A 17,952-nucleotide genomic window follows, 5' to 3' on the forward strand; every position below is an offset into this window, starting at 1 on the left:
ATATTTTCAGTCAGGGACTCCGACCAAGCCACCCCAGCACTGCACATCCAGGCTGAGGCGATTGCTGGTCGCAGTATAACACCAGTATGTGTGCATATACTTTTTAGAGTATTTTCCAGCCTCCTATCAGCTGGATCCTTGAGGGCGGCCGTATCAGGAGACGGTAACGCCACTTGTTTGGATAAACGTGTGAGCGCCTTGTCCACCCTAGGGGGTGTTTCCCAGCGCGCCGTAACCTCTGGCGGGAAAGGGTATAATGCCAATAACTTCTTTGAAATTAGCAGTTTTTTATCAGGGGTAACCCACGCTTCATCACACACGTCATTCAATTCCTCTGATTCAGGAAAAACTACAGGTAGTTTTTTCAGACCCCACATAATACCCCTTTTTGTGGTACTTGCAGTATCAGAGATATGCAAAGCCTCCTTCATTGCCGTGATCATATAACGTGTGGCCCTACTGGAAAATACGTTAGTTTCTTCACCGTCGACACTAGATTCGGTGTCTGGGTCTGTGTCGACCGACTGAGGCAAAGGGCGTTTTACAGCCCCTGACGGTGTTTGAGACGCCTGTACAGGTGCTAATTGGTTTGTCGGCCGTCTCATGTCGTCAACCGACTTTTGCAGCGTGCTGACATTATCACGTAATTCCATAAACAAAGCCATCCATTCCGGTGTCGACTCCCTAGGGGGTGACATCACCATTACCGGCAATTGCTCCGCCTCCACACCAACATCGTCCTCATACATGTCGACACACACGTACCGACACACAGCAGACACACAGGGAATGCTCTGATAGAAGACAGGACCCCACTAGCCCTTTGGGGAGACAGAGGGAGAGTTTGCCAGCACACACCAAAGCGCTATAATTATATAGGAACAACCTTATATAAGTGTTGTTTCCTTATAGCTGCTTAAATATATATAATATCGCCAAAAAATGCCCCCCCTCTCTGTTTTTTACCCTGTTTCTGTAGTGCAGTGCAGGGGAGAGCCTGGGAGCCTTCCTAGCAGCGGAGCTGTGTAGGAAAATGGCGCTGTGTGCTGAGGAGATAGGCCCCGCCCCCTATTCCGGCGGGCTCTTCTCCCGGTTTTTCTGAGACCTGGCAGGGGTGAAATACATCCATATAGCCTCAGGGACTATATGTGATGTATTCTTTTTAGCCAGAAAGGTAATCTCATTGCTGCCCAGGGCGCCCCCCCCCAGCGCCCTGCACCCTCAGTGACCGCTGGTGTGAAGTGTGCCTGAGCGCAATGGCGCACAGCTGCAGTGCTGTGCGCTACCTCATGAAGACTGAAAAGCCTTCAGCCGCCGGTTTCTGGACCTCTTCTTACTTCGGCATCTGCAAGGGGGTCGGCGGCGCGGCTCCGGTGACCCATCCAGGCTGTACCTGTGATCGTCCCTCTGGAGCTAGTGTCCAGTAGCCTAAGAAGCAAATCCATCCTGCACGCAGGTGAGTTCACTCCTTCTCCCCTAGGTCCCTCGTTGCAGTGAGCCTGTTGCCAGCAGGACTCACTGAAAATAAGAAACCTATCAAAACTTTTACTCTAAGCAGCTCTTTATGAGAGCCACCTAGATTGCACCCTGCTCGGACGGGCACAAAAACCTAACTGAGGCTTGGAGGAGGGTCATAGGGGGAGGAGCCAGTACACACCACCTAGTGGTCAAACTTTTAAATTTTGTGCCCTGTCTCCTGCGGAGCCGCTATTCCCCATGGTCCTGACGGAGTCCCAGCATCCACTAGGACGTCAGAGAAACAGCGAATCAGTTTTCCTGACTCTAGCCGTTCTGGCTACATAAACTTTCAAAGCCCTGACTACATCTAGTAACTCGGAATTCTCCAAGTCACGAGTAGCCACAGGCACCACAATAGGTTGGTTCATATGAAAAGATGACACCACTTTTGGCAGAAATTGTGGACGAGTCCGCAATTCTGTTCTGTCCATATGGAAAACCAGATAGGGGCTTTTATGTGACAAAGCCGCCAATTCTGACACACGCCTAGACGAAGCCAAGGCTAATAGCATGACCACCTTCCACGCGAGATATTTTAACTCCACGGTTTTTAGTGGGTCAAACCAGTGTGATTTCAGGAAACTCAACACCACGTTAAGAGCCCAAGGTGCCACTGGAGGCACAAACGGGGGCTGAATATGCAGCACTCCCTTTACAAATGTCTGAACTTCAGGAAGAGAAGCCAATTCTTTTTGAAAGAAAATGGATAGGGCCGAAATCTGGACCTTAATGGAACCCAATTTTAGGCCCCAAGTCACTCCCGACTGTAGGAAGTGAAGGAAACGGCCCAGCTGGAATTCCTCTGTAGGGGCATTCCTGGCCTCACACCAAGCAACATATTTTGCCATATACAGTGATAATGTTTAGCCGTCACGTCCTTCCTAGCCTTTATTAGCGTAGGAATAACCTCATCCGGAATCCCTTTTTCTGCTAGGATCCGGCGTTCAACCGCCATGCCGTCAAACGTAGCCGCGGTAAGTCTTGGAACAGACAGGGCCCCTGCTGCAACAAATCCTGCCTTAGAGGCAGAGGCCATGGGTCCTCTGTGAGCATTTCTTGCAGTTCTGGATACCAAGTCCTTCTTGGCCAATCCGGAACAATGAGTATTGCTCTCACTCCTCTTTTTCTTATGATTCTCAGCACCTTGGGTATGAGAGGAAGAGGAGGAAACACAAACAGACCGGAACACCCACGGTGTCACCAGTGCGTCTACAGCTATCGCCTAAGGGTCTCTTGACCTGGCGCAATATCTCTGTAGCTTTTTGTTGAGGCGGGATGCCATCATGTCCACCTGTGGCAGTTCCCATCTCCTTGCAATCTGCGTGAAGACTTCTTGATGAAGTCCCCACTCTCCCGGGTGGAGGTCGTGCCTGCTTCCCAGTTGTCCACTAACGGAATGAACACTGCTGACCGTGCTCGTACGTGATTCTCCGCCCATCGAAGAATTCTGGTGGCTTCCGCCATCGCCACCCTGCTCCTTGTGCTGCCTTGGCGGTTTACATGAGCCACTATGGTGATGTTGTCTGATTGAATCAGCACCGATTGGTCGCGAAGCAGGGTCTCCGCTTGACTTAGGGCGTTGTATATGGTCCTTCGTTCCAGGATATTGATGTGAAGGCAAGTCTCCTGACTTGACCACAGACCTTGGAAATTTTTTCCCTGTGCGACTGCCCCCCCCCCCACCCTCAGAGGCTTGCAGCCGTGGTCACAAGGACCCAGTCCTGAATGCCGAATCTGTGGCCCTCGAGAAGGTGAGTGCTCTGCAGCCACCACAGAAGAGACACCCTGGCCCTGGGAAATAGGGTGATCAGCCGATGCATCTGTAGATGCGATCCGGACCACTTGTCCAACAGATCCCACTGAAAGGTCCTCGCATGGAACCTGCCGAAGGGAATGGCCTCGTATGACGCCACCATCTTTCCCAGGACTCTCGTGCAGTGATGCACCGACACCTGTTTTGGTTTTAAGAGGTCTCTGACCAGTGTCATAAGTTCCTGCGCCTTCTCCGTCGGGAGAAAAACCTTCTTCTGGTCTGTGTCCAGAATCATGCCCCGGAAGGGCAGACGCGTCGTAGGAATCAGCTGCGACTTTGGAATATTCAGAATCCAGCCGTGCTGTTGTAACACTTCCCGAGAGCGTGCTACACTGTTCAGCAACTGCTCTCTGGACCTCGCCTTTATGAGGAGATCGTCCAAGTATGGGATAATTGTGACTCCTTGCTTTCGCAGGAGCACCATCATTTCTGCCATTACCTTGGTAAATATTCTCGGTGCTGTGGACAGACCAAACGGCAACGTCTGGAATTGGTAATGACAATCCTGTACCACAAATCTGAGGTACTCCTGATGAGGTGGATAAATGGGGACATGCAGGTAAGCATCCTTTATGTCCAGAGACACCATAAAATCCCCCTCTTCCAGGCTTGCAATGACCGCTCAGAGATTCCATCTTGAACTTGAACCTTTTCAGGTAAATGTTCAGGGATTTTAAATTCAAAATGGGTCTGACCGAACCGTCCGGTTTCGGTACCACAAACATTGTGAAATAGTAACCCCTTCCCTGTTGAAGGAGGGTAACCTGCAGCACCACCTGCTGGAGATATAATTTGTGAATTGCCTGTAACACTAATTCCCTCTCTAAGGGGGAAGCTGGCAGGGCCGTCGGTGAGGGGGCATCTCCTCAAAGTCCAGCTTGCATCCCTGAGACACAATATCTATTGCCCAGGGATCTAACAGGGAGTGAACCCACTTGTGGCTTAACTTACGCAGGCGTGCCCCCACCGGGCCTAGCTCCGCCTGTGGCGCCCCAGCGACATGCGGTGGATTTTTGTAGAGGCCGGGGAGGACTTCTGTTCCTGGGACCTAGCTGTGTTGTGCAGCTTCCTTCCTCTGCCCCCACCTCTGGCAAGAAAGGACGCACCTCGGACTTTCTTGTTTCTTTGTTCGAAAGGCTGCATTCGATAATGTTGTGCTTTCCTAGGCTGTGCAGAAATATACAGTAAAATATCAGAATTACCAGCTATAGCTGTGGAGACCAGGTCCGAGAACCCTTCTCCACACAAACCTCAGTCTTACATATGCTTCTTTAAGTCGGCATCATCTGTCCATTGCATATTCTACAGGACACGTCAAGCAGAAATCGACATAGCTTTGTCTCTAGGACCCAGTATACTCATGTCTCTTTGGGCATGTTTTATCTATCTATCTATCTATCTATATATATATATATATCTCTTTAGACGGCATCTTTAATATATATATATATATATATATATATATATATATATATATATATACATACACACACACATACATACATACATACTAGGGTCTCAATCTCTATTGATAAGGTAACTGTCCACGCTGCCACAGCGCTATAAACCCATGCCGACGCCTTTCCCGGTCTGAGTAGTGTACCAGAATGTGCACGCTATCTGCAGGATCCCTGAGAATAGCTGTTACGACAGGGCTACCTTTTGTGACACCCTAGGGGAAGATTCCCATCGTATCCTGGGCCTAGTGGGGAAAGGATACTGCCTGAGAATTCTTTGTGGGAAACTGCAGTCTCTTGTCTGGAGATTCCCGCTCTTTTTTATCATGAGAGGGAAATTTACCTCAGCTTTCTTCCTCTTAAACATGTGTACCCTTGTGTCAGGGACAGATGAGTCATCAGTGATATGCAAATCATCTTTTATTACAATAATCATATACAGGTTGAGTATCCCATATCCAAATATCCGAAATACGGAATATTCCGAAATACGGACTTTTTGGAGTGAGAGTGAGATAGTGAAACTTTTGTTTTTTGATGGCTCAATGTACACAAACCTTGTTTAATACACAAAGTTATTAAAAATATTGTATTAAATGACCTTCAGGCTGTGTGTATAAGGTGTATAAGAAACATAAATGAATTGTGTGAATGTACACACACTTTGTTTAATGCACAAAGTTATAAAAAATATTGTCTAAAATTACCTTCAGGCTGTGTGTATAAGGTGTATAAGAAACAAATACATTCTGTGCTTAGACTTGGGTCCCATCACCATGATATCTCATTATGGTATGCAATTATTCCAAAATACGGAAAAATCCCATATCCAAAATACCTCTGGTCCCAAGCATTTTGGATAAGGGATACTCAACCTGTATTGAATACTTTCCTGCCATTTTGGCTGTAACTTTGCATTATCGTAGTCGACACTGGAGTCAACCTCCGTGTCGATATCAGTGTTTATTATTTTGGGTAGTGAGCATTGAGAGACTCTGAAGGTCTCTGCGACAGAGGGACAGACATGGCTAGATTTCCTGTCTGTTCTCTGATCTTTTGTGCCATAAATTCACCTTAGCACTTACACATATCCAAACCGGTGTCGGCGTTGTCGACGGAGACACCCTCTCGCACACATATTAGCTCCATCTCCTCCTTAGGGGAGCCTTTTACCTCAGACATGTCGACACACACATACCGACACACCACACACACAGGGGATGCTCTATTTGAAGACAGTTCCCCGACAAGGCCCTTTGGAGAGACAGAGAGAGAGTATGCCAGCACACACCCCAGCGCTATATGACCCAGGAATCACACAGTAATGTAGTGTTAACCCAGTAGCTGCTGTATATATTGTTTTTACGCCAAATTTATGTGCCCCCCCTCTCTTTTCACCCCCTTCTATCGTGCTTCTGCAGGGGAAAGCCTGGGGAGCTTCCTCTCAGCTGAGCTGTGGAGAGAAAATGGCGCTGGTGAGTGCTGAGGAAGAAGCCCCGCCCCCTCAGCGGCGGGCTTCTGTCCCGCGATTTTGTGTAAAAATAATGGCGGGGGCTCATGCATATTACAGTGCCCAGCTGTATATATGCCCTATTTTGCCAGGAGGTACTCAATTGCTGACCAGGGAGCCCCCCCCCCTCCTGCGCCCTGCACCCTACAGTGACCGGAGTGTGTGGGTTAGTGTGGGAGCAATGGAGCACAGCTGCAGTGCTGTGCGCTACCTCATATGAAGACAGGAGTCTTCTGCCGCCGATTTTGACGTCTTCTTGCTTCACCCGCCGGCTTCTGTCTTCTGGCTCTGCGAGGGGGACGGCGGCGCGGCTCCGGGAACGGACGACCAAGGTTTAGTTCCTGTGTTCGATCCCTCTGGAGCTAATGGTGTCCAGTAGCCTAAGAAGCGCAACCTAGCCGCAGTTAGTAGGTTTGCTTCTCTCCCCTCAGTCCCACGTAGAGGAGAGTCTGTTGCCAGCAGAAGCTCTCTGAAAATAAAAAACCTAACAAAATACTTTCTTATTAGCAAGCTCAGGGGAGCTCACTAAAATGCACCCAGCTCCGTCCGGGCACAGATTCTAACTGAGGTCTGGAGGAGGGGCATAGAGGGAGGAGCCAGTGCACACCAGTAGTCCTAATTCTTTCTTAGAGTGCCCTGGCTCCTGCGGAGCCCGTCTATTCCCCATGGTCCTTACGGAGTCCCCAGCAACCACTAGGACGTTAGAGAAATTATTACATAAACAATAAGACTACACTGGACTAGTATTACTACACAGAGATATGTATGTATACAGATATAACAATGCACAGTAAACACTGGATGTATATCACAGAATACTTGTACTAAATATTCATATATTTAGCACTTGTTCTGAACTAATGCTGTCTAAACGACATGTAGAATACTTAAGTGTCCCAGGATCAGCACAGCTCTGAAATGGCGCTCAAACACTGACAGGCAGTCAGACAGAGAGAGGGAGAGAGATATGCAGCTCCAGGGTGGGAACACCTGCTGTAGTTGGCGCCTGGAGCTAGATGAGGGGCTACAGGTCAGCGCCTTATCCCCTCTGCTGGACTTCACCACCGGGTACTATGGAGCCTATAATAAACGGATTTTAGTAAATCCGACCTGTGCTCCCTGCACTGGTGGATATAGTGGTGTCCCTGCACAGCCAGTATCCATGCCAGCGGCGCAGTCCGTCTCCATGGATTGCCATTATGGCGGGCCCCACCTGGGTGACCCTCTTACCTCCTCCCTGAAGTGCGTGCACGCGATCCAGGAGAGCAGCAGCGGTGATGTGTGCCTGATGACAGGAGCGCCTCCGCTGCAAGTACCTGGCAACAAGGGAGCGGGAGTATGCAGCGCCGCTGGAGGAGGTGATGGAGCCGAAACACAGAACGTCTGCAAGACATGACTGTGCTGCGGTCCTTGAAGTCTTCTTTCTTCTTAGAAAACTCTTAATAGGGCTGCCTAGCGCAGCCCCACCTGTTAGCTGCCTGCACTGAAGGCAACAACTTACAAACTGAGCTCCAGTGCCTGGAGGCGGGGCTACAGAGGAGGCGGTGCAGTGCATCCTGGGAACAGTCAAAGCTTTAGCCTGTTGGTGCCTCGGATCAAGATCCAACTCTACACCCCAATGTTATTCCCTGCGGAATACCAGTGCACCCCGCAGCAGAAAAAAAAACAAAAAACATTTCTTACCAAGACACTCATCCACTCACTGGTCATCTCCAGATTAGACTACTGTAATCTCCTCCTTTCTGGCCTCCCTGCCATATGCCTCTCCCCACTCTAATCTATCTTCAGTGCTGCTCATTTTCCTCACCAAACATACTACATTCACATCCCCTCTCTTACAAGCCCCTCACGGGCTCCCCATCCCATTCATAATCCAATTCAAGCTTCTCGCACATACCTTCAAAGCCCTCATTCACTCTTCTTCCTCTTATATCTCTGACCTCATCTCTCTCTACACTCCCACCCGTCCTCTTCGCTCTGCTAATGCACACCACCTCTCCTGCCAAATGATCACCTCCCACCCCTACCTACAAGATTTTGTACATGCTGCTCCCTATCTCCAGAATTCTCTACTTCTCCCCAACAAACTCTCAATAAAACTTCTTTACCAAACCCTGCGAACCCTCTTATCCATGCTCACAGTCTACACCTTCTATGTCACCCTGGTCTGTTAGCCCTTCACTTTTTAGATTGTAAGCACGCAAGAGCAGGGCCTTTTCCCCTCATGTGCCTTTCCTTCTCTTACACACACTATCTCCTACTGAATACTCCCTTTGATGGCACCTAACCCCTAGTTTTCTGTATATACCTTGTACTTGTCCTGTGTTGTCTGAAACTAAGCGGTTTTTCTTGTTTTGCTCATTTGTCTATGTACTCTGTAATGGGTGCTGCTCATCTCTTGCGATGCCATATAAATAAAAGATAATACCAATAATCAGGGATAAGGTTGTATTTAGAGCTCTGACCTTTATTTAATGTCTTTACTGCCGTCACGTTTTCAGAGGTTTCCAAAAGGTCTTCTTGGAGACTTCTTTTACTAGTAACAGAGTTTGTTTCTAGCACAAAGTTTCTTCTTGCAACAGAAACCGAAGCACATGGAAGTCCCCTAAGGTAGTAAAAGAAATTCAAGTTAAGAGAAGCCAATGTATTTATGCTTTGTAATATGCGTTGAACACGACAGATGATATAATCTGTTTGTCATATCATTAATTGACAGCAAAAAGCTGAAGACCTTTGCAAATGCAGCAGAGAATTAGGGAGAACGTTGCAAGTTCCCACTGCATCTTTTTACCTACTGCTGCTTTCTGTGTTGCTTTGAATTTGAGATTCAATAGAATCTTCCATTAGTGTCAAATCAGTGCAATTTGTCACAAACTCAGATGAAATACACACATGTAGCAAGCTGCAAAAAAAAAAAATGCAAACTGCTACATGTTCATCACCACCACAGCTCATTCCATGCAACTCGCCATGTTAATATGTAACTCTTAAGGTCCATACACACGGAGCGATATAGCTGAGCGACTGACTACATAGTCAAAATCGCTCAGAAAGTTAGTGCATATCGCTCTGTGTGTACACAGCCAGCGATAGCAATGCGCGTCCCCGCCAGGTCGCCATCGCTGGGAAAAATAGACTCTGCAGGCAAGGCAATTTTGACTATATCGCTGGAAAAGTTAGTCAAAATCACTCATGTTTCCGGTACCCAGCGATTTCTACCAGCGATAGCGATCTACGTCATCACAGCCACTCCCCACCGCCCATTTTGTTTAGCTCAGAGCAGAGGCTAAAGAGAGGAGAGGCAGCAGCGCGCAGGAGCTCCGGCAGACAATTTAAAATGTGTTATTCCTGTATAGTTTTATATGTTGTTTATCTTTAACAGATATACCTAGCTTACACAATAAATGATATGTCACAGCACATAAAGGTTTCTTTTCAAAAATATTTGGAGCCGAAGGTCTCTCAATGGAGCATATTTTTGAGGTGAATGCGTACCTCCACTTACACTAAAACGAGTGAGAGCAGACTTATCAAGGTATCTTTTTCAAATAACACCAGGATTCAATCATAAGTCAAATGGTGTCGATCATATATAAACAAAAATTTCCACAAAGCGTACCTAACTTACACTAGTAAGGTACAGTGTCCTCATATAAAGGTATCTTTTTAAAATATAGAAAGTCGTACCAGTACTCACAGACGTTCATATATGTTGCAGTCGTATCAAGGTATCTTTGTTTCTCAAAGAGATAGAGGCTCATATATATAAAAATATATAGCAAATTTTCATAAAAAATCTTATAAGAAAGAATTACAAAAAAAAAGTAAAATCAAGTAAAATATTGGCTGCCGGAGGGCACCGCCCATATTAAGGATTAGGAAGATCAACCAAATCTGCACATAGGGACCGGTATCTATGGAGCTAGAATGGAAAAAACAAGTGGTCGTACCTTTGTCCCAGCCAACGCGTTTCGAGTGTACTACTCTTTATCAAGAGTAATTCTCAATTTTAGATGCCTGTGTAGTATGTACTTGACAGATACCGGAAGTACATTTGACTCCGTCCACCGAGTGTGCCTGACCATCCAGTGGGATTGTATTGTGGAACGCAAGCACGCTGTGCGTTCCAGATACCGGAAGCACATTTACCCTATCCACCGAGTGCGCCTGATTAGCAAGTGGGATGACACAGTGGAACGCAAGTGGGTCTTGCGTTCCACGTACCAGAAGAACATCACCTCTGGGAAAGGAGGTGGTGAAGTCCGTCACGAAGGACTGGAGAGTTTATGTCCGGTCACGTGGCGATCCGGAAACAGGAAGCGGCGTGCGTTCCACGGCGATCTTCTAACTAAAAAGTAGCCGTTTAAAAACCTAAATATCAGCGTCAGACCATCAGGAACTTTAATAGAGACTGCATTTTAAAGAATGTAACAAAATATATTTAGGTAAGATAATGCAGGGAAGGGTTTTATTGGATTTAGAATTCAATCCAATCAGATCACATAGGAGGGGTTTATAAGAATCACCTACCCCAACACACCACACACCTTGACAAAGTCTCTTAAAGGGCAGAAACGCGTTGGTGATTGATTGGAGGGACCTTCCACTGCCAGAGGGAATTCAAAAAGCTAGGAACCCTTATCCGCTGATAGTCGCTGAAAATCCCGGGAAGTGACACCTCATGCGAGTTTGGGTGGGCAATTTTGACACCCCACAAGTTCTGGTCCGCCAATCTGTGGTGGATTTTAGATTTTTCATTTATTTGCACATTTGTGATTTCATTGCTAATTTGAACATTTGTGATTTTATGCCGATTGCACTTTGTTATTCCATTGGAATTTATTAAAAACTGTACTTCACTATATGCAATTCTCTCCTTATATTTTGGGGGTTCTCCATACATTGGAGTGGTGAAGTATTGCGGAACAGAAGTTTTACGGATCAAACTTCCATTGAAAATAGTGACTGTGGACAGTCTCTTCATTGGATTAAGAACACTGTCTCTAGAACCCAGGGAGCGCACCACGGCAAACATTAGAACATTTATTGAAGCAGAGCATTGTAGATCGCCCGAAGTTCCAGAATGTTGATCGGATGGAGGGCTTTGTGGGCTGACCACCTGGCCTGGAACTGCGCCCCTTGGATGGCCTGTTGCAACGTAACTTGCATATCCTCCAAAGCTGGTAAACTTGATTTTAAAAATCGTTGGGGAGGAGTACTGTCGAACTCCAGCTTGTAGACTTGAGAAACGAGATTTCTGACCGAGGTATCTCGGCAGGAGGTCTGCCAGATGCGGGTGAAGTGACGCAGCCAAGCTTCAACCTCGAGATCCCCTCAGGGTGGGTGGGCACAGTCATGCCGAGGCTAAAGCGGAAGCAGAACTGGTGGTCTGCTCCTGAAAGCTGGTGCTTGCAGGTATTCGGGATTTACCTCTGGTGCCGCTAGTCGCATTGGAGGCACCTCTGGCCTTCGATTGAAATCTGCGAGACCGAAAGGACCGGACAGAGACGGCCCCGGGTAGGAGCGTCTCGCCGGCGGGGCCCAAGAGGGGAGAAACGAGGATTTCCCAGCTGTAAAATTTAGAAATCTAGGTATCCACTTCAACCTCAAAGAGCCATTCCCCAGAAAAGGGGAGTGAGTCCACAATACGTTTGGATTCTGCGTCCGCAACCACAAGGCCCTGCGTGCCAACACTGCCATGACAGAAGTCCTACCATTAATGTTCCCCATCTCCTTGAACGAATCACAGAGGACACATGTAATGTCCTGAATGTGTTTTAGGAGGGTCACCATAGTAATCAAAGGCATCTCTCCCGAGAGGCCCTCCTGAATTTGAGTGTCCCAGGAATGAATAGCATGGGTCATCCAGCAACCCGCAATGACCGGCCTTTGTGATACACCTGCTGCCATGTAAATAGATTTGAGTGTATTTTCCTATCCCCAGGATCCTTCATGGTAAAGGAGCCTGGGGCAGGCAGCACTGCCTTTTTGGACAGGAGAGAGACTGATACATCAACCCCTGGGGGTTTCTACCAAATTTTCCTACCTTCAGGAGCAAATGGGAAAGTGCGCAAAAATAGGATTTTGGTACTTACCAGGTAAATCCTTTTCTTTGAATCCATAGGGGGCACTAGAGTACTCTTGGGATATGGACGGCTTCCATAGGAACAAGGCACTGAATAGTTAAATTTAAAACTCTCCTCCACTCCATATCCCAGAGTACCTCAGTGTTTTTTACTGAGCCGAACAGGAGCTATAGAGAGGTTGACAATGGAGAATTACATATAACATAACGGACAACAATAAAGTTGACACATAACGTGACTGACAACTAAAACAGTTGGCACTATAACCGCTAGAACCTGAAACTTTGAACCAGTCGGTGAGAATGTGTTACCATAAGATCCTCTGAACTTACCACAAACCAGGTAAAACTGCTCTGGGTGGGCGTCCAGTGCCCCCTATGGATTCAAAGAAAAGGATTTACCTGGTAAGTACCAAAATCCTATTTTCTTTTTCATCCACTAGGGGTCACTGGAGTACTCTTGGGACGTACCAAAGTTTCCCCCGTGGGCGGGAGAGCTGTTTGGCACCTGTAACACTAGGCGGCCAAAGCTAGATGCTGATGCCGCAAACGTATCAAACTTATAAAAGCGCAAACACATGTGCACTGATGACCATGTAGCCACACGGCAAAGCTGCGTCGTAGAAGCCCCACGACCAGCTGCCCACGAAGTTCCCACAGAACGTGTGGAATGAGCTGTTACAGATGTAGGCGGCTGTAACCTAGCATGAAGGTAAGCCTGACGAATGGTCAGTTTAATCCATCTGGATAAAGTCTGCTTAGAAGCTGGCCAACCCATCTTGGCAGCATCATAGAGAACAAACAATGTATCCATCTTCCAAACTGTAGACGTTCGGGATACATAAACGCGTAATGCGCGTACCACATCCAAGGTTCCAGAATTTCCTGTCAACACAGGAACTACTATTGGTTGATTGATGTGAAATGATGACACTACCTTTGGTAAGAAAGTGGAATTCGTCCGAAGTTTCGCTCTGTCATCATGAAACACCAAATACGGTGGCTTGCATGACAAGGCACCCAAATCTGAAACACGCCTTGCCGAAGCTAAGGCTAGTAGAAAAATTGTTTTCCAAATGAGAAACTTTATATCCACTTGCTGTAAGGGTTCAAAATATGAAGACTGTAAGAAATCTAAAACCAGATTCAAGTCCCATGGCGCTGTAGGTGGAATGAATGGAGGCTGTACTCTGAGGACTACTTGCAGAAAAGTGTGTACCGACGGCAATAGAGCCAATCGTCTTTGAAAGTAAATTGACAACGCAGATATCTGCACCTTTAGTGTAGATAAACGCAGTCCTCCATCTAACCCTTTCTGTAGAAATAACAATAGACGGGATAACTTGAAAGACTAAGGGGTATATGCAATTGCGGTCGAATTCCCGAAATTGTCGAATTTCGGGTCATTTTCGACCAAAAAAAAAAAAATCGCCTATGCAATTCAGTGCTTTCCGACCAAAAAACGGACTTTCAAAATTCGACTTTTTGAAATTCGAATTTTTGCAAATTCGACTTTTCTGCAATGATACAAGTGCTGCAATTCGACCAAAGCATATTCAATTCAAGTTTGGAAATTCGACAGCAGTGCTTTTAGACAGCAAATTCGTCATTTTCAATCCGCCACACTTTGGAGGGTGAAAATAAATAAAAAAAATTTAAACATGTTTTTTTTTGTTTTGTTTTTTGGGGGAATAGCAGATCTATTTATATTAGAAGGGATTAGGTACTTTTTTTTTTTTTTTTTGGAGGCACAAATATTATTTATATATTTTTTAAAATATTATATATATTTATTTATTTTTTTAATGCTGGAACGGTGAAATCCTAAAAAAAAATGGCGTGGGGTCCCCCCTCCAAAGCATAACCAGCCTCGGGCTCATCGAGCTGGTCCTGGTTCTAAAAATCCGGGGAAAAATTGGCCAGGGATCCCCCGTATTTTTAAAACCAGCACCGGGCTCTGCGCCTGGTGCCAAAAATACGGGGGACAAAAAGAGTAGGGGTCCCCCGTATTTTTAACACCAGCATCGGGCTCCACTAGCTGGACAGATAATGCCACAGCCGGGGGTCACTTTTATGCCGTGCCCTGCGGCCGTGGCATTAAATATCCAACTAGTCACCCCTGGCCGGGGTACCCTGGGGGAGTGGGGACCCCTTCAATCAAGGGATCCCCCCCCCCCCCCAGCCACCAAAGGGCCAGGGGTGAAGCCCGAGGCTGTCCCCCCCCATCCAATGGGCTGCGGATGGGGGGGCTGATAGCCTTTTGTGATAATAAAAAGATATTGTTTTTTCCAGTAGTACTACAAGTCCCAGCAAGCCTCCCCCGCAAGCTGGTACTTGGAGAACCACAAGTACCAGCATGCGGGAGAAAAACGGGCCCGCTGGTACCTGTAGTACTACTGGGAAAAAATTACCCAAATAAAAACAGGACACACACACCGTCGACAGTAAAACTTTATTTCATACGTCGACACACACATACTTACCTATGTTCACACGCCGACATCCGTCCTCTTCTCCATGTAGAATCCACGGATACCTGAAAAGAAAAGATCAATATACTCACCTCAGCCATGGTCCAGAGATAAATCCACGTACTTGGCAAAAAAACAAACCGAACACCCGCTCCATGCCGGACTGAAAGGGGTCCCATGCTGACACATGGGACACCTTTCCACGAATGAGACCTGTCAGTGACAGCTGTCACAGAAAGGTCTCTAAGCCAATCAGGAAGCGCAACTTCGTTGCGCTCACCTGATTGGCTGTGCGCTGTCTGTACTGTGACAGCACATCGCAAAGCCGCTCCATTACTTTCAATGGTGGGAACTTAGCGGCTAGCGGTAAGGGCACCCGCCGGTCAGCGGCTGACCGGCGGGTGACCCCACCGCTACCCGCAAAGTTCCCACCATTGAAAGTAATGGAGCGGCTTTGCGATGTGCTGTCACAGTACAGACAGCGCACAGCCAATCAGGTGAGCGCCACGGAAGTAGCGCTTCCTGATTGGCTGAAGGGACTTCAGTGACAGGAGTCACGTGATGTCCCGGCATTCGGGAGAAAGGGGTCTGATGTGAAAGCATTGGACCCCTTTCTAGTCCGGTATGGAGCGGGTATTTGCGTTTTCTTTTTTTTTTACAAGTACGTGGATTTATCTCTCTGGACGTGGATTTATCTCTGGACGCTGGAAGGTGAGTATCATTTTTTCACAGGTACCCTCGGATCGTCGGAGACCGTGGCAGTCGGCGTGTCAACATAGGTAAGTATGTGTGTGTCGGTAGTGTGTAATAAAGTTTTACTGTCACGGTGTGTGTGTCCTGTTTTTTTTGGGGTATTTTTTTCCCAGTAGTACTACAGGTACCAGCGGGCCCGTTTTTCTCCCGCATGCTGGTACTTGTGGTTCTCCAAGTACCAGCTTGCGGGGGAGGCTTGCTGGGACTTGTAGTACTACTGGAAAAAACAATATCTTTTTATTATCACAAAAGGCTATCAGCCCCCCCATCCGCAGCCCATTGGATGGGGGGGGGGGGGACAGCCTCGGGCTTCACCCCTGGCCCTTGGGTGGCTGGGGGGGGGGGACCCCTTGATTGAAGGGGTCCCCACTCCCCCAGGGTACCCCGGCTAGGGGTGACTAGTTGGATATTTAATGCCACGGCCGCAGGGCACGGCATAAAAGTGACCCCCGGCTGTGGCATTATCTGTCCAGCTAGTGGAGCCCGATGCTGGTGTTAAAAATACGGGGGACCCCTACTCTTTTTGTCCCCCGTATTTTTGGCACCAGCACCAGGCGCAGAGCCCGGTGCTGGTTTTAAAAATACGGGGGATCCCTGGCCAATTTTTCCCCGGATTTTTAGAACCAGGACCAGCTCGATGAGCCCGAGGCTGGTTATGCTTTGGAGGGGGGACCCCACGCCATTTTTTTTTCCGGGTTTTTCCCGTTTTTTAAAATCGCGGCAAAATCCGCCAAATCGGCCGATTTTCGCCCGCGACTCTGGCGAATCCGTTTTTCATTGAATATGGTGAATTCCGGAAGCCACCTTCCGGAATTCACCTGGCGAATTTAGTCGAATTAAAAAACGGCGAAAAATTGCCGCGATTCGCCGTGAATTGCATATACCCCTAAGTCGGAAACTTCCGATCTTCACACCAAGCTATATAGACATGCCAAATTCTGTAATAATGAGCTGCCGTAACCTGCTTCCTAGCTCGTAACATGGTTGGTATAACCGATTCTGGAATGCCCTCTCTTCTTAAGAGGGCAGTCTCAACAGCCACCCCGTCAAACGCAGCCGCGCTAAATCGGGGTAAAGGAACGGACCCTGTTGTAACAGGTCCGTACGTAGTGGGAGCGGCCAAGGATAGTCTGCGAGTAGTCCGCGGAGATCCGAGAACCAAGCTCTCAGAGGCCAATGAGGCGCCACTAGTATTACTGTGACGGACTCTCTTTAGATCCATTTTAGCAACAGAGGGAGCAGCGGAAACGGTGGAAACAGATACACGAGGCTGTACGGCCACGTGATGGTGAGAGCATCCACCGCCACTGCCTTTGGATCTCGCGTTCTGGACACATACTGGGGCGTTTGGCGATTGTGGCGAGATGCCATCAGGTCCACTTGAGGGTAACCCCACCTCTGGACCAACATGTGAAACACTTCTGGATTTAATGCCCATTCTCCTGGATGAAAATCCCGATGGCTGAGATAATCCGCCTCCCAGTTGTCCACTCCCGGAATGAACACTGCCAACAATATCACTTGATGATGCTCGGCCCAATTGAGGATTCGAGCTACTTCCCGCATTGCCATGCGGCTTCTCGTTCCTCCTTATTTGTTAATGTATGCGACCGCCGTCACATTGTCTGACTGCACCTGAACAGTCTGAGACCGAAGCATGTGCTCTGCTTGTCGTAGCGCATTGTAAATTGCCCGGAGTTCCAGGACATTTATAGACCGCAATCTTTCGTGATCCGCCCAGAGACCCTGGAGCTGACAATTTTGAACTACAGCTCCCCAACCTCTGAGACTCGCGTCAGTCGTTAGAATTATCCAATTCCAGGCGCCGAACCGTTTCCCTGCGGTTAGATTGTGTACTTTGAGCCACCAGAGTAGAGACACTCTGGCCCGTGGTGACAACCTCACCCTGTGGTGAATCTGCAGATGCGAGCCCGACCACTGTGCAAGCACATCCAGTTGAAAAGGACGTGAGTGAAATCTCCCGAACTGAAGCGCTTCGACAGCCGCCACCATTGTGCCTAAGAGGCGAATGCACAAATGTACCGAGACTGTGCGTGGCTTGAGCACTAAATGTAACAGATGACGAATGACCTGTACTTTCTGTTCTGGTAGGTTAATTCTTTGATTTACCATATCGAGAATCATACCTAGGAATTGAAGTCGTTGAGACGGAATCAGATGCGATTTCTTGAAGTTGACAATCCAACCGTGCTGAACCAGTCCATTGTACGTTAGAAACGTATGTTGGAGGAGCATCTGGTGAGACGGAGCCTTGATGAGCAAATCGTCCAAGTACGGAACTATTATCACTCCCAGGGATCTGAGATGAGCTATCACAGACATCA

General features: G+C 47.8%; 1 protein-coding gene across 3 annotated transcripts in view; it reads right to left on the minus strand.

Annotated features, from left to right (window-relative positions):
- SGO1 (shugoshin 1) overlaps positions 1–17,952 on the minus strand; it is a 280,791-nt gene that overhangs the window by 102,620 nt on the left and 160,219 nt on the right. For all 3 annotated transcript variants that reach the window (XM_063922202.1, XM_063922203.1, XM_063922201.1), the window contains one exon: positions 8,764–8,903. In XM_063922202.1, the coding sequence (XP_063778272.1) occupies positions 8,764–8,903 (140 nt within the window). The remainder of the gene's footprint in view (positions 1–8,763; positions 8,904–17,952) is intronic.

Source organism: Pseudophryne corroboree, chromosome 5 (genome assembly GCF_028390025.1).
Source record: "Pseudophryne corroboree isolate aPseCor3 chromosome 5, aPseCor3.hap2, whole genome shotgun sequence".
Lineage (NCBI taxonomy): Eukaryota > Metazoa > Chordata > Amphibia > Anura > Myobatrachidae > Pseudophryne > Pseudophryne corroboree.